The 27,667-nt window shown below is 55.6% G+C and overlaps 1 protein-coding gene across 1 annotated transcript; it reads right to left on the bottom strand.

Moving 5' to 3' along the window:
• Positions 1-16: 16 nt before the first annotated feature.
• FCSK (fucose kinase) lies at positions 17-26,448 on the bottom strand. Its single transcript, XM_026684182.2, is given in 24 exon segments — positions 17-2,350; positions 2,567-2,790; positions 3,358-3,457; positions 11,728-11,915; positions 12,703-12,822; positions 13,748-13,891; positions 14,378-14,605; positions 15,524-15,690; positions 16,011-16,137; positions 16,140-16,220; positions 16,440-16,804; positions 17,756-17,829; positions 18,430-18,600; positions 19,118-19,219; positions 19,503-19,630; positions 19,836-20,007; positions 20,208-20,327; positions 20,433-20,513; positions 21,310-21,407; positions 21,679-21,751; positions 24,339-24,464; positions 24,910-24,960; positions 25,211-25,362; positions 26,252-26,448. Coding segments are annotated over 24 exon segments (3,255 nt in total). The 5' UTR covers positions 26,322-26,448; the 3' UTR covers positions 17-2,257.
• Between the last annotated feature and the right edge of the window lie 1,219 nt (positions 26,449-27,667).

The raw sequence follows: 27,667 nt of genomic DNA, 5'->3' as shown, positions 1-27,667 counted from the left end.
CTCCAAGGCAGGCATCTACCTCAAAGTATAGATTTATTAGGCATGTTATATTGGCACATCTGGGGGAAACCTGACTCTAGAGGATTCAGAGTTTTCCCCACCCAAGTCAAACTCCAAAGTTCTTCCCCTCAGGTCACACGTCCATCACAGGGTCCAACCAGGTTGCAGCCACCATCTTGGCTGGCTTTGGTCCACGCCTCTCCAACACCTGGAAGAACATCCTTGGCTCCCACGGGAAAGAACACTGTTTTGGCTACACATCCCATTATCTCCATCTCCCCCTTTTAGTTCTCACAGCTCCAACTGGCCTGGCTGTGGCAGCCCTGAAGATGCTCCCAAAATAGCCAGCATAAAAATGGCTTCAGGGCCGACAGCTGTTTGACAAGTGGACAGTGTGCAGGTGCGGGTACAACTCTTAAACAGCTTAAATGGGCACCTTACGGAATTGGTTTCACAGTTTGGGCTTTCTGTTCAGGAGAAAAGAGGGAAGACAGGATATAGCCACCTTCCAATATTTGAGGGGCTTCCCATAAGGAAGAGGGGGGTCAATCTATTCTCCAGAACCCCTGAAGGCAGGACAAGAAGCAATGGATAGAAACTAATCCAGGAGAGAAGCAACTAAGGAGGAATTTCGTGACAGTGAGAACAATTCATCCGTGCAACTAGTTGCCTCCTGCAGTTGTGGAGGCTCCAATTGCTGGAGGCTTTTAAGAGGAAGCTGGGCAGCCACTTGACTGGAATGGTGCAGAGTCTCCAGCTTGAATGGGGTTGGACTAGAAGACCCCTGAGGTCCCTTGCAACTCTCTTAACTGTAATTGGCCATCGGCTTAGATGGCAGACAAGATTGGGCCAATTCCCAGCAACTGTTCCCTTCTGCCGATTCCCTCCAGGGAAGACAAGGGGGCAGCTTGAATGCCAAAGTAGCCACCTCTGCCTGCTGCTCTTGGCTCTCCTGCTTGGCTGGTGGTTGCAGCTGACAGAAGCAAAGTGCCCTGTTAGGCAATCCAGTCTAACTGGCCTCTGGCTGACAGCATAGCTACTCTGGCTTAGCTATTGTAGGTGGAACATCATGAGGAGATAATGTAGATGGGTAAACCCATTGCTGAGACATCAGGACGGGAAACCAGGGCTTTAAACAGGGAGCACATTTTGGTGGAAGAATTTCCTGCAGACTGGAGCTGCTTGCTAGTGAGGATAGGGTGAACTGCTCTCTTCAAACAGAGGCTGGACGGCCGTTGGTCAGGGAGGCTGAATTGGGGGACTCATGTTGGGCAGAGCTTTGGCTAGAGGATCTCCAAATCCCTCCATGAATTGGAATCCTGTGGATCCCATAAGAGCAGAACCCAGGGTAGAGAGGGCCTCGGGGGTTGTTGGAACTGGTCCCTGTGCTCAGGGCAGGCCTCGGTTTCAAGACCTCCCATCAAGAGGGCACCAACCGCCTTGGTGGCCGATGGCTCTGCCAACCCCACTCGCCACTTGCAGTCCAAAGCTTGGAACAGGAAGCAGATTTTCTTACTCTGTTGGTTCCTGTCCTGCCCTTCCGTTGCCCCAGAGAGGCCTCCTTCCTCCTCTTTGTGATGACCCATCAAACCTCCCCCTGTGTCTTCTTCCACAGCTAAATGTTAGCCTGTTGTCTTAGGAGCCCCTTCTCTGAAGCAGCTGTGCCTGTATGGCATTTCTTTTGTTGCTGGGGGCTTTCTTGCATTTTACTTTTCTAAGTGAAAAACAAAACCAGGTCCCAGGCTCTCACTTGAAATTTTAATGTACTACAAGAGCAATTTTCTCTTGCCTGCAACATCTGTTCTGACCATTTGGCTGGGACAGGACCTGCTGCAGCTGTTTCAAGGGGTCCCAGTTTATGATGTGTCCTTCCTAATACGGTACAATTTCTGAGATTACAAGCAATGTATTGATACTTTGAATTTTAAAATCCACCAGATCCTGATTAGTTCTTAAGAAAGCAACCAGTGCAACCTTTATCTTGTAATTGCAAAGGAATAATTGTGGGTATTCACAACCAATGTGCTGCTTGCTTTGGGGACCCATTTGTGTGAAAAATAGATTTGCCAGGCCGAATGTTGCATGCTTCGTACAACAGATGCAGTCCTGCTGCTTTCAACTCTTTCCAAGAACTTCATCCCGCCGCTTGCTTGGTTGGGATCTGCAACACAGCTGTGGTTGTCCCCACAGCAGAGCTGGTGGCTGGTTCCTGCACCCCCTTTGTGGTGGAGGAGGAGCAGAGGGGGGAGCTGCTCTTTCACACCTCTAAAGTGTGCGGGTCCCCCAGAAGCTCCACCTTGAATCCCACTGGGTCCACTTCCACAGTGTGCAGGGTGAAATTTCCAAGGACCTGAAAGGGACACGGGGATAAATGGGCTTTGAGCTGGACATCTTCTGCAATTCATGCCCTCGTAGCCCTTTTGTCTTCCTATCCCTCCATGGGGAAGCCCTCGACCCCACGCCACCCAAGCAGCCCCCTCCTTTAGAAGGTTTCTGCGTTGACCTCCCCATAGCTCCCAAGCCTTCAGAGCATCCCTCTTCCAATGTGGGGATTGCTTCCACCTACCGCAGCTTCCGCCAGGATCTCCCGCAAGGCCACCCAGTTCCTGGGTTCTTTGGTTACCAGGCAGAGGAAGCCGCCCCCACCAGCTCCGGCCAGGCTCTGCCCATAGACGTGGGGCTGGAGCACCTCCATGATCTGCCGGACCACCAGAGGCTCACAGCCAGGGGCCATCTGCTTCTTCTGCAGCCAGTACCGATTCATACACTGGCCCAGCAGAGCCAGGTTGCCTGGAAGGAAAAGGTGCGGAGGGTGGCAGCACCCCCCAGCTGCTCTCTGGGGAATGGGCGTCCAAGGGCCCCCGCAACACTAAAGTCAGTCTGCGCATCTGGTCCCTGGGACACATCATGATCGTCCTGCTTGGCTTCCGAAGGGGAAGGGAGAGGAGGGACAGAGGGGGCCCATCATCCAACTCCTGGATGCCAACTGTTAAGGGCATGGGGCATCTCTGGGTGGTCCCCCAGCTCCCCTCCCTCCCACTTGGCTCAAGATGACTCCAGCTGGATGCTCACCCATGCCCTCTGGCAGCCCTTTTGCAACCAGGAAGATTTGAAGACCCTGGATGTGGGCAAGACCCCTCTTAGTCCAGCCTTGGGTTTCCCTCCGCAGTTTATTCCTACCCCATTGACTTAGGAACCCTCAAAGTCCTTCTGAAACCAAACCGTGTCCTAGGGTTTCTTCCGCAAGCACACTGACCTCCCCCCGCCAAAAATGTGGGGGTGTCCTCCAGCCATCCTCCGACTGGTCTGGGTTTTCCAGCTCCCTTCCTGGCACAGCTTCATCTCAAGTGTGGGTACCTTGTTTAAGGGCTTGGGCGCATTCTTCCGCATTGCTCACCAGGGCACTGGCGGTCTCTACCACGGTGGGCAGCCTGGCATACCAGTTCCTTAGAACATCCTGCAGAGAAACAAGGCAATGCCTTTCAGCACAAACCTCCCTTCTCAGGTGTGTCTTTGCATTGATATTGGGGGGGGCGGGCCTGAGAGGCGCACACCCACCTTGTGTCCACATTCTTGAGCTTTGGGGCAGCTGCAGGCAGCAGTCCTGCCACCACTCCCCCCCCCCCACCCCGTGGGAGGTGCCCTGGAAGGGCGATGCAGGGGGGGGGCTGGCAGCGGGAGGCAACCAGCTGGCTGTGGACCTTCCCATCAACTGAGCAGGCAGGTTCCGGAAGAGGCGCCTTTGCTTGGGTCTGCTCCCAAAGGGGAACCGCGTTCAAATGCAGCTGAGCGGGGGGGCATCTTGGAGAGAAGGTCAGGCAGGGATGGGGTTCAAGTGTCCAGGCCCCCCTGTCAGTTTAGAATAGCTGGGGGGTGGCACTTGGAGCCCCTCTTGGTGGCTGTGGGCAAACAGCAGCACAGCAAATTATTGTTTCCAACATCAAGACTGCAGGAGAAAAAAGACTTGGGTAGCTGCAGATCACTCAAACTTGACCCTGTTTCTCGAAAATCCTGGGGCGAGAGATGAAATATGTGGTTATCCTTGTTTAGAGACGAATGCACAGCTTGACAGGAGCCGGGATACCCTTAGCCAGACCTAATCTTGTTTGCTAAAGTAACCAGGTTAGCTGACCAGGGGAATGCAGTAGAGACTCCATCTCTTTTCTTCAGTGAAGTGCTCAAAAGGGCCCCAGAGGCCCTAATCAAGGCGGCAAAAGAAGCAGGGCTGCGCTGGACAGGCCATCATTCAGGGACTGACCAGCCAATCCTGTCAATGGCTCCATTGAAAGAGGGGCCAGAGGGGTCAAGGAGCTTGCAAGACTCGACCTGAATGAGGAGAAAATAAAACAAATCCGACGGAGGTTTGCAGAGTGGTTTACACAAAGCCTCTCAGCCAGGAAGGTCAAAGGTTGGGCTTGGATGGGGGCAGGGAACCATAATGCAGGCGGGGGGAGAGAAAATATGTGAAAAGGGTCTCCATGTCTACCTGTAGGTAGGTTGCAAGATAAAGCTGATGGGATACAAGGGTCAGGGAAAGAGGCATCCACAGAAATCGGGGCAAGAGCAAGAAAAGAAACCACACACCAGTCAGAATATTTGGCCCTAGAATTTAAACACCCTCCGTCTTGGGGACTATGTAGAAAGGACCCTCACCGGAGCCTTTCAGAAGGGAATGAGATGATGAAGGGCCTGGAAGGAAAAGGAGCCACAGATGGAGATCCTTGGTGTGTTTAGCCCAGATTAGGGAGAGTTGATCAGAAGTATCAGAATGGCTGTCATTTAGAAGATGGGCAGATGCTTCAGGGTTTTCCAGAAAACAGGAGGAGAAAGAATTAACTTAAATTACAAGGTAGATTTAGTTGGATGTCCAACACTAAAAGCTTCCCAACAATGGAACAGGGTATGTTGTGGGTCCCGTCTCTTAGGGATGTGCATCTGGTGAGACCATGAAAAAAGGCCTTATTGGTGGTGGCCATTTCCTTCTTCCCCCGGAGGTACAGTTGGGGGCTCCCTTGCTGGCTTTGTCCGTGAGCCTGGGACCATGAATGGGGGCAGAGCGGATCCAAGTGTGTCGCTGCTGCCATAAGGGCACTGAGTTACAAGGTTTGTGTTGCGGGTTTTAAAGTAGTAAGCCACCCAGAGTCTCCTGTGGGCAAGTTGGGTAACCATATAAATTTGTTTAAATCAATAAATAATAAACAGACTAGGAAGGCCTCTCCAACAATCAACTGGTTTAGATTGAGGCTGGAGGAACATCCCTGCACCGGGCTTTTTTTTTTTTTTTGCACTACATCATCTCCAGAATTTCAAGCAAAGATCCACGGATTCTATGAACTCTTTAAAGAGACCAGGTCACGTCCACTGACAGTGAAGCACTGAAGGTAGGAGTGTCTTGGTGGGGGTGCAAAACGTCTCATTCAGACACTCCGGTATTATTATTTTTAAATCCACACTCGGGCCACAGGATTATTAGAATATTCTGACCAAAAGTTCCAAACCCTGATAAAACCATGTCTGTTGTGAAAACCAAATCTTAGGTTTTCTTCCAAATTATCCTTCATGGCCTGCTGCAGAAATTTCCTGGGACAAATGCTTCTGTTTCCATGGCTGGCCTTGAGTGGGTCTATTAGATTCCACTTTCTATACTTATCTCTCACACACACACACACACACACTCTATGCATATGTGTGTGAGCATACATAAATTATACACCATACACACACAATGGTGTGTATATTTTCCTGCATGTGTACATCTCTGAATGGATATGTACAAAAGGTGAACGTAATAAGATGGAAAATGTTTTTAAATTCCACTGGGACAGAAATCTAATAAGTAATAGCAACAATTTTGAGTTTGCTGGACTTCTGCATGGGGAAAAATGGTGGAATGGCAACCTGGTGAAGATGGGCAGCCAGGTGTTAAGCTCAGGGCAACCGCACTTCCACACAAGGAGAGGCCGTTTGTGCTTTGGAAAACTGCTCCTTGACAGGAGACTCACAAGATGCAAAGGGATTGTAGAGCGTCCCTTGAATCTGGGTATAGCACAGGGGTGGGCAAACTTTTTGGCTCGGGGGCCGCATTGACTTTTAAAATTTGACAGACGGGCCGGGTCAGCACAAGATTTTTTGGGAATCCCCCCCTTCCCCCCCCTCTTCTCCTCCTTCCCCTCCCCTCGGAGGCTCCCCTCCCCTCGGAGGCCCTCTGAGTCAGGAGTTGCTACACGCCGGCGCGGCTCGCGCGGCTCCAGTCCCGTTGCCTCAGGAAGGGAAAGGCAAAAAGGAAGAGCTGCGGCGGTGCTTTGCAACGGGAGCAGCGGCACCGGAGGCTCAGGCTCAGCGGCTCCTGGTTTTGCCTTTTCCTTCCCAAGGCAACGCGGGACTGGAGCCGCACGGAGCTGCGCCGGCGGTAGCAACTCCTGACAGCCCCAGCCGGACACCTGAGCGGAGCCCGGGAGAAACTGCCTCTTGCTGCTGCCGGATCACCGCCGGGTCGCCTCCTCCAAGCAGCCTGTCCGCCCACCGGGCTTCCCCTCTGCCGCGCGGCTCGGGGCCAGGCGCAAGCGCCCGCGAGTTAAAAGGAAGCCGAAAGTTGCTGGGAAGTTGCTCGGGTGCTGGGAGCAGGCTTTTAAAGTGCCGCCCGAGCAGGACCGCCGAGCCGGGAAACGGAGCACCAAGGCAGGGCAAAGCTCCACCAGCAGCGGCCTAGCTTTAGGTGGCTCCAAGCAGCCCGCCCCGCCCGCCGGGTGGAACCCTTCCCGCTCCTCGGCAGGAAGACGCTCTAGCCTGCAAGCTTTGCCTTTGCAAAGTTTAAGCCTGGAAGCCCCGGAAAAAAAAGGGGGATCGGCAGGGACTCACCTTCGGAGAGATCGCATTCGAAGGTGATTTCGAACTCCCAGCCGAGGCCTTTGCAAATTTCTTTTCTTTCCTACCCCTAGATCGCTCCGCACTGTTTTGCAGCTTTGGGGGCCACGTGGCACAGGGCAATTACGCCACGCCCAGCGATTTTTTTTCAGGGGTGGGCCGGATTGGACAGACCAATGGCAGAGATTTTTTTTCAGGGGCGGGCCGCATTGGACAGACCAACGGGCCGGATGTGGCCCGCGGGCCGTAGTTTGCCCACCCCTGGTATAGAGACTGGGGGAGACAGTGAGCTCACAGCTGAAGCAGGACCTGCAAAAGGCATTGGGTTTGCCTCCCCCCAGCACATACTTTCTTAAAGAAATTTGGAAGACAATTCACAGTAAAAGATCTTTGAGGCAGCAAAGCAGTCAAGCTGCCCAGTAAGTGATCCTTCATTTCAGATTTCTTATTTGAAGATAAGAAGAAGCCATTTTAAAATATTGAAAAATAATTAAAGATAAAAATCTTGCCAAGTTTAACTTTAAAAAGTTGAAAGCAGACTAAGGGGACAATTTAATTTGGATTTAATATTTTAAAGTATTTTTTAAAACAAGTAAACAACACATATTTCTGTGGGAAAGAATTTTATTTGGATTAATTGGGGACAATAATTGGACAATTTTGCAAAATAAAAGTTAAAGGAATGTTGCTAAAGATCATCTCATTAATGAAGGATAATGTCTTGAAGTAAATTAAAGACTTAAGCATTTAGAGAAAGTTGAGTGGAGTCCCTCTTTTACTTTTATTTCCTGTTTTTAGAGCGAAACAGTTATTGGTTTCTTTATTCTTTATTCTTTATTATTAACTGCAATTCACAATTCATGCTCACGAGACCATCTACTAAGAATTAGGCAATGTTTCCTTAAGAAGCTTTCTGATTCCTTCCTTCCTCCCCACTCCTTTTGCAAATGCGGAGGAGATTCTAACTAATTTCCCGGTACTATGGATTACAACAAACAAAGGAAAGAAGTGGCAGCACCGAAAAAGGAGATGAGGTAAACGAGTGGGAATTTTAAACAGACTAAGGAATGGGGGGGAAAACTCCTCTCCCTTCAATCTTTTTGACTAATTTACGCTCACTTGCTAACAAGATGGATGAAAGACATCTTTTAAATAGATGGAATTCTGATTTCTACAATTCAGCAGTTCTTTGTTTTACTGAAACCTGGCTTAATGCACAAATTCATGGGGACAACACCATATACATTCCAGGATTTCAGATATTTAGATCAGACAGAATTGAAGAGACATCAGGTAAAACAAAGGGTGGAGGATTGTGTTTATATATCAACAACAGCTGGTCTCAGGATATAACTATAATATATAAATTCTGTGATGAAATTTTAGAGTCTTTACATATCAACTGCAAGCCATTGTATTCTCCACATGAGTTCTCATTTCTCCTAATAACTGTGTATGTTCCTCCACAAGCTTGTGTAAACAAGGCATTACGAACGCTTGCTGATCAAATTATGGAGGCTGAAGCCAAACACCCAGATTCCCTTCCCATCATTTTAGGGGATTTCAATCAAGCAAATTTAAGGAAAGAGCTCCCTCTTTCTGCGCCAACTCAGAAAGCTCAAACTGCCCAATGAGCTGCTGATAGAGTTCTACAAAGGAATTATTGAGTCTGTCATCTGCACCTCTATAACTGTCTGGTTTGGTTCTGCAATCCAACAGGACAGACACAGATTCCAGAGGATAATTAGGACTGCAGAAAAAACAATTACTACCACCAACCTGCCTTCAATTGAGGACCTGTATCCTGCATGAGTCAAAAAGAAGCTATGAAAATATTTACAGACACATCTCGGACATAAACTGTTTCAAAACGACGCTGTAGAGCACTGCACACCAGAACAACTAGGCATTGAACATTTTTTTCCTGAACACCATCACTCTGCTAAACAAATAATTCCCTCAACACTGTTCAACTATTTACACTACTATTACTATCTGCACTACTATTACTGTTAATCTTCTCATCGCTCCTTATCACCCATCCCCTCCCACTTGTGACTGTATGACTGTAACTGTAGCTTGTATCCTTACGATTTATATGGACTGTTTCCTAGTATGATTTGATTGCTTATTGTACCCTATGACTATCACTAAGTGTTGTACCTGATGATTCTTGACTCTTGACAAATATATATTTTCTTTTATGTACACTGAGAGCATTTGCACCAAAGACAAATTCCTTGGGTGTCCAATCACACTTGGCCAATAAAGAATTCTATTCTATTCTATTCTATTCTATTCTATTCTATTCTATTCTATTCTATTCTATTCTATTCTATTCTATTCTATTCTATTCCTATTCCTATTCCTATTCCTATTCCTATTCCATTAGAAAAGGAGTGAAATTTGCAGAAAGAGCCCGTAGCAGTCTTCTAAGGATCAAGTTGAAAAATTATCTCTGTTCTGACATTTCAGGGTTGCTGACTTTCCTTTGAGTAGCGGTGCTATACTTTACTTCAGGGGTCCCCAACCACCAGGCCCCGGACCGGTACAGGTCGGTGGAACATTTTCCACCGGGCCGCCGGTTTGCTGGGCGCCGCCATCTTGTTTTGATGAGAAAGTGCTTCCGGTGAGCTTCTCCGGTTGGAAAGCGGCATTTGGGTCCTGAAGGAATCCTCGCGCCTTAGTTTCATCGAAGGGGGCAGCTTCGAACAAAACTAAGGCGCGAGGATTCTTTCAGCACCCAAGGCAAGGCAAGGCGAGCCGGCGACCGTCCCGAAGCCGTCCCGAAGCGAAGCCCATCGACAAAGGTACAAAGGAGGAGTTGAAGGTGGCGGGGAGAAGCGGGGGACGGCTGGCTGGCCGGTCGCTCAGCTCGCCTTGCCATACGTGCTGATGCCGGTACCGGGCCGCGGATCATTTTGTGATGCCGGTACCGGGCCGTGGCACAAAAAAAGGTTGGGGGCCACTGCTTTACTTTACTTTATTGTCATTGCACCTCGTACAATGAAATCAAACACCATCTTCAGTGCACATCATGACCATGAAAATAAACACAAACACACATCATTCACACTCCATACATTGAACTAAAAAACCCCAACACTGCACCAACTGCACTATACAGTAGAATTCAAAAGAGCTACTGCCAATAGTATACCAATAGTAAGGTGGCTGCTTGAAAGCAACTGTGACCAGCAGACATCCCACTATAGACCAAATATGTGGCTGCTGTTCTCAGTTCTGGGAATTCTCTTCACAACTCACCAAGTTGTCAGAAGAGAAGCTTGCCTGACATTTTCAGAGCAGGAGGCCATCTTGTGCCAAGCAGCCCCTGCAAATCATCTGGAGAGTAGGTCTAGGCCATGGACCAGATTTCCTTATCTGATTCCTTTTGATTGGATCTAGAGCAGGGTGGGCAACCACGGCCCGCGGGCCACATCCGGCCCGTTGGTCTGTCCAATGCGGCCCGCCCCTGAAAAAAATATCTGCCATTGGTCTGTCCAATCCGGCCCACCCTGAAAAAAATCGCTGGGCGTGGCGTAATTGCCCTGTGCCGCGTGGCCCCCAAAGCTGCAAAACAGTGCGGAGCGATCTAGGGGTAGGAAAGAAAAGAAATTTGCAAAGGCCTCGGCTGGGAGTTTGAAATCACCTTCGAATGCGATCTCTCCGAAGGTGAGTCCCTGCCGATCCCCCTTTTTTTCCGGGCTTCCAGGCTTAAACTTTGCAAAGGCAAAACTTGCAGGCTAGAGCGTCTTCCTGCCGAGGAGCGGAAGGGTTCCACCCGGCGGGCGGGCGGGCTGCTTGGAGCCACCTAAAGCTAGGCCGCTGCTGGTGGAGCTTTGCCCTGCCTTGGTGCCCGTTCCCGGCTCGGCGGTCCTGCTCGGGCGGCACTTTAAAAGCCTGCTCCCAGCACCCGAGCAACTTCCCAGCAACTTTCGGCTTCCTTTTAACTCGCGGGCGCTTGCGCCTGGCCCCGAGCCGCGCGGCAGAGGGGAAGCCCGGTGGGCAGGCAGGCTGCTTGGAGGAGGCGACCCGGCAGTGATCCGGCAGCAGCAAGAGGCAGTTTCTCCCGGGCTCCGCTCAGGTGTCCGGCTGGGGCTGTCAGGAGTTGCTACCGCCGCAGCAGCCCGTGCGGCTCCAGTCCCGCGTTGCCTTGGGAAGGAAAAGGCAAAACCAGGAGCCGCTGAGCCTGAGCCTCCGGTGCCGCTGGTCCCGTTGCAAAGCACCGCCGCGGCTCTTCCTTTTTGCCTTTCCCTTCCTGAGGCAACGCGGACTGGAGCCGCGCGGAGCCGCGCTGGCGGTAGCAACTCCTGACTCAGAGGGCCTCCGAGGGAGGGGAGCCTCCGAGGGACGGAGGAGGAGAAGAGGGGGGAAGGGGGATTCCCAAAAATCTTGTGCTGACCCGGCCCGTCTGTCAAATTTTAAAAGTCAATGCGGCCCCCGAGCCAAAAAGTTTGCCCACCCCTGATCTAGAGAAATAAGGTTAATTCAAACCTCACTAGTTCCAATGGATCTACTCTAAGACTAAATCCAATTCTGTTTGTCTATCGAAGGTCTGCAATTATGGCAGACAGAATTCCAAAGAACTATTGTACAAGTTTGTATTTTTCATAGGAGAAAATCTGTTCCACACTTTTTTACAATACAAGCTGTGCGTTATTTTGGCTGTTTCTTGTAACCTTGCCAAACCAGAGGCATACACATGTGAACTCTAACCACCTTTTCACCTAAGTGTATTGAGGGTTTGTGTATATGTCAGCTATGGAAGCAGCATTAGGAGATCAGGGACAGCACCAATCAATACTCACTGAGAGAAAGATGTGCAAAGGGGGTGCTAGACAGAAAATGTGCCTCACATACCTGGAGCAAGTTGCGAGCAAGGCGGGTTTTCCCCGTGTACAGCAAGAGCAAGTGCTGGTTCAAGACGTGGACGAAGCCTTCCGGCGGGGTGATCTCTTCCACTTCGACCTTCAGGGGCAGCTGGGCCTTTGAGCGCCCAATCTTAAGCCCTGGGACCAGGCCCCCCACCTGGTCTTGCCATCCGCCACCTGAAAAGGAGAGCGCAGGAGCTCAGACCCAGGCAAGGTAGCTCTGAGTCCGGGAGTCTCCGCTCACTGCTCCACAGCAACCGTTGGAAATGGGCGAGAGCAGCTCCTCCGTCTCAACTCCCCTCTCAGGTAAGAGGGGAAAGTTCCAACAAAGTCCTGCAACCAGGGGGGAGTGCGAAGGATGCACCGTCCCGGCCAGAGGCCAAAGAGGCATTTTCTCAGAACCTGGGAGTCAGAAGGGAAGGGGCCTCCAGACACATCTAGTCCAACCCCCAGACTGTCCAGGGACCTCCAGGGAACATGCAGCTGGTTCTGTCTTCCCATCATGACCTTTCTTCTAATGCATACTGTAAGCTGAATCTCGTTCCCCGCCTTTTGGTATCTGGCACTCTTGGTCCTGCTCTCTGGGGCTGTGGAGAATGAGTCCACTCTATGGGATAATGCTTGCTTCTCTGAAGGGAGCCACCTCATCTCCCCCCCTCCCCCCCCCCGAGCTCTTCAGCTTCCTTTCACTGGTTTCCACTCTTACGCATCATCTGGCCTAAACTCTCTTCAGGCTGTCAGTGTCCATTTTAGACTCTGGTGCTGAGAACCAGGTGGGATGTTCCAAGTGGGGCCGGTCTGAGGAACAGGGTTAAGTAACAGGCAATGGCTTCGCGTGACCCGTGAATACGTCCAAACGGAGCCTTTGCCCTTTTTAGCAGCTGCAACACCCGGCAGACTGATTCTCTTCTCCTCCCGATGCTGGGAAGGGCTGCTCCAGGCAGCAACAGGACAAGCCCCTTACCTGTGGTCAAAACCTGCTCCAAGTGTAGCACAGCATGAATGAGGGAGTCTACACCAGCGCAGCGCCCAGATACGCGATACAGCGCCATGATCACTGCGCCTGCCAGGATGCTGCTTGTCCCTGGGGAAGAACACAGACACGGCCTAGGGAAAGAACCCGCCTTGTGCCCCTCTGCACGGAGGTCCCAGAGGGACCATCAGATGGTGTGGGGGGAGAGAATCTCGGAGCCCCCTTTGAATTCTCAAAAAACTCAGAGCTGGAGGGTCCCAAGGGGGAGGCGGATCATTTGGGGAAAGCTTTGAGAGGCCTCAGAATGTTCCCTGGAAGTAGCTCTCTTCACACAATGGAGGGCTTGGCGATCAGGGCAGAACAGGAAAAGACTCGCCTCAAAGTCTGACATGGGGGGTGTGTGACTGGGCCGGTTGAAAAGGGCCGTTTGTGGACCAGCTCTTTTCAGAGGCGGGGAGGCTTCTGCCATAAAGGAAAGGGGAAAGAGGCGGCTTCTGCCATAAAGCACCAGTCCTCATTCCCTGCGTTCCCCCACTCCCAGGTCAGCCTGGCCAGGAACCCGATGGACTTCTGGAAGGGCCTGAAGGGCTGGTTGGCTCATGGCCCTGCTTTCCCAGTGGCTGCTTCGTGGGAATCTTGATTGGTCTGCACTGTTTTCTTTCTCTGCGTGGTTGTTTTCTTTGGGGGGGGGCGGAGGGTGGTCATTCGGCACTGTTCATATTTTAATTGTAAGCTATCCAGAATCACTAATCTGAGATGGGCACCTGGAAGGATGGATGGATGGATGGATGAGGGGTCCTTGGTGCTCTCTGAGCTCGGTTGTTTTCTTGCAAATGTTTCATTAGCCAAACTAGGCAACAGTGGCCAGTGCTAGTGCCAACAAGCTCAGAGAGCACCACGGACACCTCATTTCAACCCTGTGCTATAAATATTCCACTTTATTCGGAATGAATGAATGATAAGGTAAAGAGAAGCAATTTCCATGGCTTGCTTGGCCTCTCAACCAACCCACAGTAGGCTGCGAGCCACCACCTACCCAAGCCCGATCCATGGGGCAGACGAGACCAGGTGTGAAGCTCAAGGCCACCTCCGAAACGTTCTTGCAGCTGTTCTCGCAAGGTTTGGGGGGACAGGAGATTAACAATGTGAGTGCAGACCAAGGCTGCTTTGAGCAAGGCTCCTGGAAGAAGAGACGGAGTTGCAGCAAAGGCCAAGTGGGCCAAGCTCCTCAATCCTGCCCTGACCCTTTCTTTCAGAGCCCAGGTGCAAGGGAGCCTGAACTGAGGAGCAGGCAAAGACCATTGGCCAGGAGTCGCCCCGAAGGTCCAGCCAAGACTTGAGAAACAGCCTGAAGGCTTAAGATGCAGTGAAACTGGGCGGGGGAGAGTCTCCCCCGCTGGGCCACCACCAACATGACAACGTTTCAGAGAAGGAAGGACAGAGCCAATGGGCACGATTCACAGTGCCTCTCAAATGGCAGGAGAACCCAGCCAATCAGGCAGTAGAAATGTCCTGGGTGTCATTCAGGTTGGGAGAAAATGCTCTGCCCGATGATATATTCTATGAGCATCTTGGCTAACTAAGACACAACTTCTCCAGAATCCAGAGGGCATCATGGCAAGCGGCCCACCCTTTAGCTCCACATTCCGAAGGTGCAAATTCTCACCTGGCATATGTGGCTGGCAGTAATCCCTCAGGTCCTCTAGGTCACGACAGACCAGCTCCACCACCACCTCTCCCTCCAGCCTTCCACTGGTGCTGATCAGTTGCAATTCTGGGGTGGCAATGCGTCGTGCCTGGGCACCAATAGGCCTGCGGCCGTCCACTAGGACAGCCACATCCACCACTGCTCCACCGTGTTCATACGTGATTGGAGGGGTATCGCTCCAGCCCCCTAGAAAACACTGGTCATGTCACCAAAGATCATCAAGGCAGAACCCACCGACCAAAGCTGAGCTTCTGCGCCTCTTTTACAGCCGGTGGCATTTCTTGGCTCAAGCCTCTCCTGGGCACACGAGGCCAGACTGATCCAGTGAAAGCCAGGAAGAATTTGGAGGCTACGGGTCATCAAGAAGGGCCGGGCTGGGCTGGGCAGAAAGCGAATGCTCTGAAGGGCACAGGATGATGCAGAGTTCTTGCTGCCCTTGTCCACCAGCAAGAGAAGGTTGCTAGCAAGGGAAGGCAACTGCGGAGCCCCCACTAACTATGGAATTGGGGGAGGGGTTGAAACAAAAAGGACTCCCCTCTTCATTCCGTGTAGAGATTTGCACACTGTGAAAAGTTGAGGAGTTTCGAATTGCCTTCAGCAAGACTAGAATTGGGAGAAGGAAGCCTGGAGAAGTGTTAGCCCTGGGAGTAGGTCACATTCTCCACAACCAGCAATGATTGTTGGGCTTTAAGGCAAACACAAAAAAGCTATGAGTAAACCCAGAGGGGAAAAGATGGAGGAGTCCCTGGGGAAGTAACGGTTTGGAGGCGTTTCCTTTCGCTGCACTTCCTGCCTGTTGCCTCACGCAGGAGAGGACAAAGCGCTAGCCTGGATGGAGGACAATCCTTGGAGATGGAGGGGCCTGAATCAGGCATCTTCCAACCTTGGTCTGCTCAGGGCTTGGGTACATGCCAACCCCCCACCCCCACCCCCACATACACCCCCGCACTAGTTAAGCCAGCTGCCCCCAGGCCCTCGCTGCCCCAAGCTGCAAAGCAGGCAGATTTCAGCCAAGTGTTTAGTCAGCCAAGGGACCAGTCTGGGCCCCTGGTGGGCCAGCTCCTCCCGGCAGGCATCGCCAGGTGCTCCGCTCTTGCCACCTACCGGAGAGGTCGATCCGTGCAGGGCACTCCACTCTCACCCAGCAGCCCAGGGGAGGCAGCTCCTCCTGCCAGAAGCTGATGAACTGGCAGGAGACCAGGATGGCCCGACGGATGAGGATCTGCTCGGCCCCCTCGTAGTGTCGGGCAGCACGAACCAGCAGGATGGGTCTGCAAGAGGAGGGGAAGCAGGCTGTCGAAAAGCAGAGAAATTTCCCCAGGGCCACTGGAACATGGCAGCCCTGCTGGGCCCCTCCAAGAGCCTCCTGGCTGCAGGGAAGGCTGGCAGGGGTGAAGCATCCCCCCCATGTGCTGCACAGCCTCCCTCAAGTGGCTCAGGTGCTGGACGGTAGCCAGTGGCGGGGGGGGCAGAGCCAGCTGCCTGCCATTAGCAAGGGGTCTTTCCAGGCAGCTCTGGGGCCGGGAGACAAACAGCCCCCTCTGCTGAGACTGCCCTATACCTCTGCCCCCCACCCCCGCCCTTCCAGTACCTGCTTAGCCACTTCTTCCTCTCCACAGCAAGAGCCTTTACACCCTGAGCGATGTTTCCCTTCTCCAGTTGCTGGAAGGCAGCGGCCCAAGCAAGGTTGGCTGTGGGGCCACTCCGCAGGCCCCCTCCCCTCTGGCCATGCAGCCCAAGAGATCTGCGATGCACGCGAGGGCCCGAGCAGCGACCCCCAGATCCCCAGCAGTGGCAGCCACTAGGGAGGAAGCAGAGTCCAGAGGGGCTGGGAATTCTCCCTCTCCTGCCCCATTGGCACAACCCCTGGGGAACTCAGGTCACCCCCAAGTGCCTGGGCAGAGGGCTGGGCCAAAGAAAGCTCTCCCCCAACCAACAGGCGGGCCTAGCAAAGGAGCACGCTCGGCCTGAGATAGAGGTTGGCAAATGGGGGGGATTCGTGGGCACCCCGCTTCCTTACCCTGGTCCAGAGTATCCAGCAGAGCCTCCCCAAAGCCCTCCAGGATGGCCGAGCGGACCAGGGGCAGGAGGCTGCAGTTCCTCTGCTCCGTCAGGACCCGCTGGATCTTGCGCTGGGCCTGGAGGAAAAAGTTGGCCCTGCGGGAGGCCAGTTCCGCCTCCTGGTCCAGACAGGCCCTCATCTCCTCCCAGGACAGGCGCCAGGCCCTCCTCCAGGACTGCAGCTGCCGGGTCTCTGGGGAGCCCAGGAGCCACAAGAGGCCCCCGAGGTCCAGGGGCTCCGAGGCACAGAGCACAGGGAAGAGACGGGCGTTCAGGAGGCAGCGCTTGTCCGGCGGGACATCTGGGCTCCACAAGTCCTGGCTTCTGCTCAGGGGAGGACACAGGGGAAGCAGGTGGCAGTGGCGACGCCAACACTCGGCTCCTGTCCCAGAGGAAGGGCCCTGAGGCACGGGCCCTTCAGCAGGTCCCAGAGGAGGGGCAGGGCTGCCTTGCTGCTGGGGGCTAGGCTGGCCCCCCGAGAGCAGGGCAGAGGCCAAGGCCAGCAAGACCCAGGGCCCGGAGCCTGCCAGCCTCCCCCCCTCTCTGGCCAGGACTAAAGATGCCTGTTTGCTAGCAAGCATCTGCATGAGAAGAGAGGAAGATGCAGCAGGACTTGGCGAGTGTTATCTCAACCCCGCAAAGCAGGGCTACCAGAACCCAAACAAAAATGTGTCCCAGGTGTCTCCCAATCACTGCCACAACCACCACGGGCCTCCCTTATTGTTGGCCTGAGATTGCATGGTAGGGTGCAACACCCCCCGCCCCCACCCCAGTTTCTCTCTGAAGTCCCTACTGCACTCGCAGGGGTGGGGTTCCAAGAGTGGGCCTGGGAGAGAAGAGGGTGGTTTCTGCATGGCTCTGCCTCGTCCTCGGAGGACCACTGGCTCCTCCAGGGGCTAAGCAAGTCTGCGTTCGCTGCAGGCTTTGTTTCACTCCTGAGTTCTTCTGAGGTTGAAAAGAGACCAGATCTGAGCAACACCAAATTCAAGGCAATCTGGCCTTGCAGGGGCCAGAGCAGCCCCTCTCCTGCAGTGGCCTCCAGGACAGGCACACGGACCTGTTCTGGCCCTGCAGCTGCCCGTCCAAAGCCCTACGCAAATTAACCCTGGTTTCAACAAGAACCCCCCCTGTGACCGCAGCTTCCCTGCCTGCGAATGGCTGGACATCCTGCTGCTCTCTGTCAGCCCCCGTGGCTGGCTCAAAAACAGGCAGCATCCCCAGGCAGGAGTGAGGTCGTCTCTGGAGCCTCACGGCCTCACCCAGATGATCACCTACCGTATTCCAGTCCGGTGGTACAAGGCTGCCCAGGGCAAGTTCAAGAAGGTGCCATTCTCCTCGGTCGCTGTACTCTGTGGAGAACCATCTCTGGCCTCAGAAGTGGCCACCCCCTCGGGAATGTGTGGCTGTCTCTGCTGGGAGAGGGGTGGGCTTCCTTGTGCAGGTGGCCAGCTGCTGCAAGCACAGCCTGCTCGGTTACGAGGGCCAGGGGCCTGATCCAGCCTCTCCACGTGCTACTAAAACTCTTGCGTGTGTAACCTTTACCTGGATGAAACCAAGCGCCCTCGGGCAGAACTTTTTCAGCCAAGGGGCTCCAAATTGGCAAGCTTAAATAAGGCATCCAAAATCCATGGCTCCCTTGGAAGTGAAATTTGGCCATTTTTACAAAATGTTTTATGAGATAAAAGCTATCATAAAGCATTTTATGACCTAGTATTGACTACACTATAGACTTTGGCGGTGGCTACTTTCAAGGCAGACACTATGAGAAGCTCTGCCATGCTTGAAAGCACTGGAGCTTCTGGCCAGGACATCTCTCTGAAGCCACCATTCTGGATTTTGTTTGTTCTGACAGAGTCAGCTCAGGGGCTGAGAAGGTGGGGACTTGCAGGAATCTTCCAGAAGCCTGGAGAAATTCACCACACAGATGAAAAGAAGCATCTTACACCCACCTGCCAGTCATCATGACGTCCACTCAGAGTGAATACTTTGCAGCTCAGGTGTCTCAGCCGGATCACGTGTCCCTGAATGACCACGTCCTGAAGTAAGTGGCTTCTGAGGGCCACAGAGGAGGCCACATCCAGCCCAGTGAGGAGGCAGCCAGAACGGATGTGTAAGGGACCCTGACGGAACACCAGGCAGCCGTCCGTCCTTGCTCAGAACTGGTCACACAGGTCCTGGCCAGAACTGGACACCTCAGTCCATAGGATTTGCCTTGGTGGCACCGCAGCTGCTTTGCATGCAGGCAGTCCCTGGCTCCTCCGAGGAAGGCGGTCAAAGCGCCTCTTTAAAGAGACAGGCAACTCCCACCCCCCTCATTCTTAATGCGGGGGGCTTCTTGCAGCCTTTCAGTGTAACAGCCCCCCATCGTGGGCCAGACCTGCAAGAGAGCCTCCTCCCAGGGGGTCTCTGGGACAAGCAAGACAGCAGCCCAGGATGCTTATGGGCTACAGCCACAGCTTAGCTGCATGGAGGCATCCCTTACAAGGCCCCCTGTGCCTGCTGCGCCCAGGGGCAACCTCGGATTCTGACCCTTCCAACGTCCCAGTCCTGCCCCACATCTGTGGGTGATCTCTGGCCCCCATTCCGCACCCGCCAGAGGAAGTCCAGGAACACCTGGGAACAGAGACCACCGCCCACCTGCAGGCAGCAGTGCTGGATGACGTTCCCTGGCCCCACAACCACAGCGCCCTCCAGCAGGCAGTTGGTGACAGAGCAACCTTCCTCCAGTAGACGCGGCTCCTGCGTGGCAGAGAAGGGAAACGCCAGGAAACCTCTGCCAGACGGAGAGCTCCGGGAGGCACCGCAAGGCCCGCTATTCCCTCCGCCCTCCCCCCTCCAGTGAGAGTGGGAAGAGCGCAAGCTGCCAAGAGGGACTTGCCTCCCCAACAGGAATTGGGGCACAAGGAGGTTATTCATCCCAATTGCCACGTAACTCCCCCGGCCTTCGGACTCCGGCCACTTCTGTCTCCTAGCCAAGAGGCCACATCCACGAGGAGAAGGCTGGACTGACTGACTGACTTACTTCCACACTAGAATGGGCCACCTTGCAGAAAGCCCTGCTGTGGGCATCACCCAGCTGAGGGGTCAGGCGGCAGATGTGCTCCCTCGCAGAGGAGGTCATGTACTTATAGGTGCCATCAGGAAGGTAGGCTGGGAAGAGAAGGACTCCGTGAACCTGCCAGCAGCCGTCACCGGCTCCAGGCCCTCAGGGGCCCCCAGTTCTGCCTGCCAAACTAGGGAGACTTTGTCCCTCTCCCCCCCCTCCCCCCCCCACACCCCCAAGTGGGGGTTCCAGATCCTCTCCTCTCCTCCTGTCGCTTCAGCCACCCGGCCAGGCGTGTGACGGGAGACTCACCCATTGTGAGTGGCACCGTGCGGAGAGTCTTCCACAGCACAGTCCGGGCACTCCGAGCTGCCCTGGAGCCCTGGGCATCTCCTGCCCCAGCCCCTGTTTTGTGACCGGCCACGAAGGCCTCCTCCGTCACTGCCTGGGCCATGCACAGGAGCAGGTCGAAGAAGAGAGACAGCTGTGGGGAGAAGAGAGTCGGCAGACTGGCCGTCGCCCCGGGAAAAGCAGTTGCCAGGCTGCTTGGCGAAAGGCAGAGCCCCTCAAGGCTGCCCTGGCTCCCCCCTCCTCTAGGAGCCTGACGGGCCTCTCCGGGGAGTGGGAGGGGGCCCTTCCCCTTGGGTTCCCCAACCTAGGGGGTCTCTCTCCTGGCATCCCCACCTGGAGGGCCGGGGCTCCCGAGTCCAGCCCCATGTAGGTGCAGGCATTGAGTGGGGGGATGACGTGGGTGGCCAGGAGCTGCTCTGCCGCTCTGGAGGAGAAGAAGACGACCCCGCACACCTGCCGGGGGGGGAAAGGGAGGGCAGCTCTGGCTTGTGGGTCTGAGGAGGCCGCCCCCTCCCCCCCTCGCCCGCCACATCCCTGCACACATCCCTCCAGGCTCACCAGGGGGACCTTCCCATCGGGCCCCAGGCATCGCTGGATCTCCTCCTCTGAGCTCTGGTAGAGGATGTCTTGCACCAGCCCCTGTGGACGCACAAGGGCCGAGTCGGGCTTGGCTGCTCCTCCTGCCAGGCCCTCTGTGCGTGTGTGTGTGTGTGTGTGTGTGTGTGCGCGCGTATGAACTGCAGGCCATGGCTCCTCTGGCACTGCTGGCAGCCCGGGGGGGGTGAGGAGGGGCAAAGGGGCTGCACCTTTCAGGCAATCACTGCTGGGCCCATCCTTAGGCTGCACCCCGGACCCCAACAGGCAGGAAAGAGCCAGGAGGAGGGAAGGCAAGTGCTGGGGTAGGATCCCAGGAAGAGAGCAGGGGAGGGGGCCCACGCCCTCTCCTCCTTGGCTGGCACCCAGAAGAGCCACTTCCTTTTCCAGGCAGCCCAGCTGCCCCCTTGGGCCCCACTGCCGCAGCCTCTCGCACAGCCTGGACTCCAGACTGCTTGCCGGGAGGGCAGGAAGACCGGCACTACCCCGGGTCCCCCTCCCTCCCTCTGGGGGCCGTGATCCCTTCGCTCGTGCCAGGATAAAATCCAGCTGTTCTTTAGACGTGGCTTGTGCCCTCGTGCAGAGCCTCCACACCGGGCTTTCCTGGTCTCTGCGTTGGCCGAATCCCTAGCAACTAACTGGGGATTTTTCTCACGGCGGAGACAGCGGCCTTCGTTATTTTGGACTTCCTTTGTGTTCTTCTCTTGTCATTTTAGAGAGAGAGACACCTTTTCGAATCGCACAGGGAAAGCCGGGGAGAAGCCTCTGCATTGAAGATTATGAGGCACAGGAGGGAAGCCCCCCCCCCCACGCCTACATAAGCCATCTTCCTGGGGGGCACCTGAGAATCCACCGAGTAGACGCCATATTGCCTGGCATAGGAGATGCTGGCGGGCACTGCAACCACTTTCACCCCCTGGAAGTTCCGCCAGTCAATTTCTGTAGGGCGAAATGGGCTTCGTCAACCCTCCAGCCCTCCTTCCGAGAGCCGCCAAGCCCCACAGATCATCTGAGCAGGAACCAGGGCCCCAAAGCAGGCCCTTCGAGGCCAGGGGGCCCGGCACAGGGGCCCTTCCCTCCTCCACCGGCCCCTCCCACTCTTGCCTCTGTGATGAAGGCAGGATGAGGGGCCCGTGGGCACATCCGGCCCCTCTGCAGCAGAGGGTTCCGTGGGCTTGCAGGTCACCCCCTGCCCTGCGGACAGGCTCACCGGGCATGGCAGGGACCGTCAGAAACATATCGGTGCTGGAGACCCACACGCCTGGGGGAGACCCCCTGCAGACCTGCAAAGGAGGCGAGAAGGGGTTAGCACGAGCAACTGGGCAGCTCCCCCAGAAGCCTTCAGAAGGGAGAGGCAAGTCCAGCTGTCCCAAAAAACCGGTGGGGGGGGGGGGAGCTCTCCCTGCCCAGATTATCTTCAGACATTCAGGGCTGCTTAGCATGGTTGATGCTTCTTCTGTGGGTTTTTACGGATTACCTAGATTAACATGTCCACCCCACCGGCATGTAACTCTGGCCTGCAAATGGTCAATGAATTGACCACAATAACCATTAAAATGAGTTAAAAGACCAGGAAGCCATCATTGCACCAAACAGGGCCAAACCCCGCAATTCCCAGGACCTTCTGCATTCCGGAGAGAGGAGCGCCGTTCCATAGGGTAGTTGCTGCGACAAGGGAGGCTTGCTTCTTGGGCCCTTGTCCACGCCCCGGATAAGAGAGAGGAACCCGGGCACGCCTCCCCCCCAGGCCCCGTGGGAGGAGCCCAGCCACAGAAGACAGGCACGCCCGCCCAGAGAGGGCCCGGAAGGGCCCCAAAGGCATCTAGAGGTCCCCTGAGAGCCAGGGCAGCTTGTGAAGCCAAGGGGCTGCACTTTGGACCACCTGCAACTTCCAAGTAGTCTTCAAGGGCGGCCCCATTGCAACCCCCAAACGGGAGATCAAGAAACCACAAGTGACACCAAATAGGACCCCCTAGTCTAGGAAAGTTTCTCGAGGAGGGGTCCAATTCTTATGTGCAAGTGGGACCCTCCCCCGGCTTAAGGATGAATTCACCACGACTCTGACCCAACTACCTGTCGCCTCTTAGGAGCTAAGCCAGTCAGGATAGATGGCTCTAAAGCCCGTGTGGCTGATCTTATGGGACCCACCGGCTTCTCTCAGATCTCCAGGCAGAAGCCCACCTCCACAGAAGCCCAGGGGCTCCGCTGGATTTGCACATCCAGAATGGATCTGAGGACTCCCCACAGCAGCCCTGCCGTGCCCCGACTCCCCTCTCCTCAGGGAGAACTGAGCCACGGGGGGCGCGTCGGTCGGGTCCTCCTTCCCAGCGGGTGGCAGATGCTTCCTCCGCCAGCCCTCAGTCTCTGCCACCACTGCTTCCCACGGAAGAGCTCCTCCAAACCCCGGGGGCTAGTCTGCAGGACCCACCAGCAGAGAGAAGCCCCAGGCCAGCCCTGTCCAATCATGCCAGAGTCTCAAGAATCCCTCTGGATTCCAACGGGATCCACTTGGGCCCAACGCCCTACAGAACATGACGCCCCACCCCACGGCGATCTCGTTACAACAAGGGACTCCTGTTAATACTCCCCCGATCCCATCTCTGCTGCCTCGAGGTAAGAAGAGATCCGCTGCAGGACCATTACTGGGAAACCCAGATTGCAAGTGCCAATTTGGCAACAGACCCACAGCTCTGGCGTGGAAGCCGCTTCCCAGCTGAGCCCATTTTGCAAGCATCACCAGTGCCCTGCAAAGACAGCCCCCGGCAGATGGCCAGCGCCACCCTCCACGAAGGGCGGGTCTCTGAGAAACAGCCTCCCAAGGCACGGCTGGCCCCACCCACTGGCTACTTTCCCAAAGAACGTGGTTTGGTCAGCTGGGCTGGGGAGCACGAATGCCGACGGCACCAACGGAGCGGCTGGTTCCATTGGGCTGCTGATTTATTGATTTATTTGAAAATTTCATATTGCCACCTACTCACTCACAGCAACTCAAGGTGGCTTACAGGAAATAAAAACAGAACATAAAAGAAATCAAAATAATAAAATAACAACCCCCCTCACCCCACTCCACCTGCAGCGACCACACACACTTCTACCAGCCACTGAATGGGCTCCATCCCCTCTGCGTCCCCCAGGCCCCCTGGCAGAACCACGTCTTCAGGGCCTCCTGGAAGAGGGTTGGGGGCCAGGCTCACTTCCGCAGGGAGGGAGCCACCCCAGAGAAGGCCCTTCTCCTGGGTCCCGCCAGAGGTACCTCCTGAGGGGACGGGACCCGCAACATGCCTTGCCTCCCCACTCTAGTGGGAAAGGGGACGGCAAGAGACGTTGCTGTGGCTCCGGGGAGGGTGGAGTAGGGGGCTTCAACACAGGGTGGATTTTTAAACATTTGCCAGCCACTCGGAGTCACCTACGGGAGTCAGCTGGCTGTATCCATTTGTCACATAAATAAGCTTGTGTCCAGCTGGGTCACCTTATGCAGGCCTGGTTGCCCACTCGCTGCTTTCAGGCTCCAGGCATAAGCCTGCCAAGCGAGCTCCTTTTGAAGCCTGCCAGGGCTGACTCGTGAGGAGCGCCTCTATCTGCCAGCACAGACATCCAGCCGTGTCCCTGTTCCTAGCAGAGCACAAACCTGGTCGTGTCACAGCTCCCGTTCGCATCCCATCAGGTGCACGGAGGGTGGGCTCCTGCCTCCTCTCCTGGAGGGGCCCCAGAGAGCTGGGACCCTCTTTGGCCCCCTCTCAACCCCTGCCAGCCCAAGGGAGGGTCGGTCTCTCTGCAACTGTAAGCCCCCTTCCTCTGGGCAGCAGGTTCCAGGCAGCTGCTCTGGCTCTGTCCGACCTTCGCTCCCCCCCCCCACACACACACACTCACTTGCTCTGTTAAGGTGGCCAGAAGCTGATCCAAGTGGCAGGTGAGGACCTCGGTGTGGGCTGCAGGGTCTTCGAGAGGGAGGCAGAGAAATGCACGGCTGCAATCATCGAAGAGAAAGTCCCGGCCCTGGCGGGAGGGGGACACGTCACCGGATGTCCCCATTGGGAGGAAGCAAGCCTAGGAACCCACAGGCTCCATCATCCTCAAGCCCCACACACTGGCACACAAGTGTGTGTGTGTGTGTGTGTGTGTGTGTGTGTGTGTGTGTGTGTTGGGGAGCCCATGCCAATCCTGGCCTGCATGGCTACTGTTCTGCTATGATCTCTAACTTTGCTCCTCTTCTGAACTGACCCGCTGCTTCCGATTCTCCCATTTGTTCCGGGGACGGCGGTGTCCTTTGGCCTGACCAGAGGCCCAGGGCAGGGTAGGCTGCCTGGGGGATTCCCCACCCCCCCGCCTGGAGCTCCCCCATTCTCTAGTGGGAGCCGGGAACCTGCCTCTTCCCAGACAGGCTAAGCAGGGATCCCACAAATGCCAAATCCAGCAGAGCAGAAACAGAGTCTTGGCTCACCATGTGCAAGACGAGAATCCTGGCCTCCTGCAAGACGTCAGCAGTGACAACCTGGAGCAGCAGATAAGAGAGACCCGAATGTGCTGGGCCAGAGGCAGCTCCCATCCCCAACTGGGGTTCCAGGGATGGTGGGGAGGGGTCTCACAAATGGATTCCAAACCCACCGGAGGAGGAGTGCAGCTACAGCTGCTGTGCAGAAGGCAGGTTTGGCTGACCTGCTGGGGTCCCAGCTAAGCTGAAAAGCAGGCGCTAAGGGGGCAGGTGAGCTGGGGGTGAGGCAGGAGATGTTGGGGGCGCTTACCGTATGACCGGCCTGAGCACTCAGGTGTTCTGCTGCCACCAAGAGAGCATTGAGGGTAGCCCCTCCGCTGCCCACCTGGGCTTTGGGGTCTTCCACAGTGAGCAGGATGGTCTCCCGGCCCAGGGAGCCTCTGTCTCGGCGGATCTCCAGCTCTGGAAGGCAAACAAAGGGTCAGCCAGTCCGTGCGGGGTGTGGTCAGGACTAGCCAGGCAAGGAGGCCACTGGCTGCCCAGGAAGCTCCAATTAGGATGCCACCAGGGCACCCCCCAAAGGCAGGAGCAGTGAAAAGGCTTCCGGGACACCAAGGTGAGCTCCCAGCCTCCCTGGAGCCCTTTCCTCCTCCTGCCCCTCTTGACTGCGTCACCAAAGGCAGAGCTGATAGAGGGTAGAACCCATTGGTCCCAAACTGCTTTATTCCCCTTTCCTGCTTGGACCACGGAAACCGGTTGAGGAAAGGAGCAGGGGAGTTCGTGGCCAAGGCCTGGGCTCCTGAGCAGCCACGGTTGCTATCGGAAGGTGCAGAGGACAAAGCAGAAGTGGGCGGCCGGCAGGTTTAGGAAGAATAAGGAGCCGCTTGGGAAGGATGCAGGCAGCCACGCTGGACCAGACCAAGCATCCCCTCCCTCGCGGAGGAAGCCCTTGGGCGGAGACTAGCCAGAGCCCCAGGCAGGACAGCAACCAGGAAGGCAGCTCACGGCTGCCCCCGCCTCCAACAGGGGCTCAGCCCGGGGCCTCTCCAGAAGGGACCCCCTGAAAGCAAGGAAGCACCAGATCGTGGCCAGCTGGGGAAAGGCGACCTTCCTTTGGCCTCTCGGGGATGCCCTCAAGCGGGTCCCGGGAGGCTGCTGGCCTGGACCTCGGAGAAGGGCTCCTTCTCCCGCAGACCCCCGTCCTCGCCGCCTTCGCCTCCCAAAGGGCTTCCGTGCCCAGAGGGGCTCCATCCTCGCTCCCTTAAGCGAACTGCGCTGAGCAGCTGCGGGGCGGCTGGAAGGAGAAACGGCTCGGCCTTTTCCCCACCGAAACGGGCCAGCCGCCTCTCACCTCTCTGGAAGGCGAAGGCGCTGTCCCTGTGCTGGCAGGTCAGGACCACCACCGTCCAGTCCGCGGCCATCCCGCCCGCCACGGCCGCCCACGGAGAGCGGCGTTCAGGGGGCTCGGAAGCGGCGGCCGGCCAAGTCCAGCGGCCGTGCGCTGGCCTTTTAAGGCGCTGGGCAAGCCGGGAAATGCAGTCCGCTGCTCCGAGGCGGAGTCGCTGGAAGGGGCGGGCGGGAGTGCGCGCGCGTCTCCCCCGCCCCGCCCGGCGCCCGCGTGGCTTGGCAAGGCGGGCGGCGAGAGCAGCTTTCAAGGAGCGGCCCCCACTCCGCCCCCGGCTCGCTTCGAAGGGTGACGCGGAGAGTCGGAAAAACGCCCGCCCGGCGGCTGCCTCTTGTTCCCCCGACGGCCGCGGCCACCACGAGAAGCGGAGCGGGACAAGCCGCTGCTTCCCCAGCCTGGCCCGGCTGCATCGGGAGAGGCGTCCGATAGCGGCGTCCTGCCCAGTTCAGCCCCGGGTCGCGCCGCCCAGCCTGCCCGAGCAGTGGCGGAGGAAGGCTCGCGGATTGCCCTGAGCGCCGGCCAATCCCCCTTGCCCCACACTGTACAGCCGAAGCATCTGCTCAGCTGCGGGGGGACCCCGTCGGGCCTGGTGCCCTGAGCAGGAGCTCAGGCTGCTTCAGGCGCCACTTAACAGATAATCAGAGTTGGAAGGGACCTTGTAGCTCATCTAGCCCAACCCAAGCGGGAGACCCTACACCATATTTGACAGATATTTGGCAGTCCGACCTCTTCTTGAAAGCCTCCAGTGATGAACCTCCCACAATTTCCAAAGGCAACTTCTGTTCTGTGGGTTGATTGTTTTCAGTCAGAAAATTCCTCCTTATTTCCAGGTTGAATCTCCTTGATCAGTTTCCATCCATTGTTCCTTGTCTGGCCTACAGGTCACCAATTGGTGGGCCACGGCCCACTGGTGGTCCGGGAGAAAATTTTGGTGGTCCGCAGAGAAATGCCACCCCCAGAGCACCCCCAAAACAATCCAAGTTGCACGGGAACACTGCCACCCACGTGGCCCGCGGGAACCCTCCCCACCCACTCGTTACCTGGCAAACTTGCCAGCTAAGTTGCTATTTTTCCTTCCCCCCCGCCATCAGCTGTTCTGCTGTGCCCGGATATTTAGATTAGCTAGAAAGCAGGAAATTGTTGGATTTCTTGCTTTCTAGCTAATCTTTAGATGTTCGGCTCCGCTTTTAAGCAGAGCCAAACCTTCCTTAGGACAGAAGCTTCTATTATTCAATGCAGACTCAGGTAGCAGATGGCAGAAAGATAGACCTCTGAATGAAATTGATTGTTGAGCAACTCAATGTGCCTGTCTGTTTTGCCTGATTTTGGGTAGAAGTTGCTCTTTTTATTATAAAAAATTCA

This window comes from Notechis scutatus, chromosome 9 (genome assembly GCF_049901735.1).
Source record: "Notechis scutatus isolate UNSWTSFEM ecotype Mainland chromosome 9, rNotScu1.2, whole genome shotgun sequence".
NCBI lineage: Eukaryota > Metazoa > Chordata > Lepidosauria > Squamata > Elapidae > Notechis > Notechis scutatus.
The sequence above is the reverse complement of the archived record's forward strand: the minus strand, read 5'-3'. Positions and strand labels throughout refer to the sequence as shown.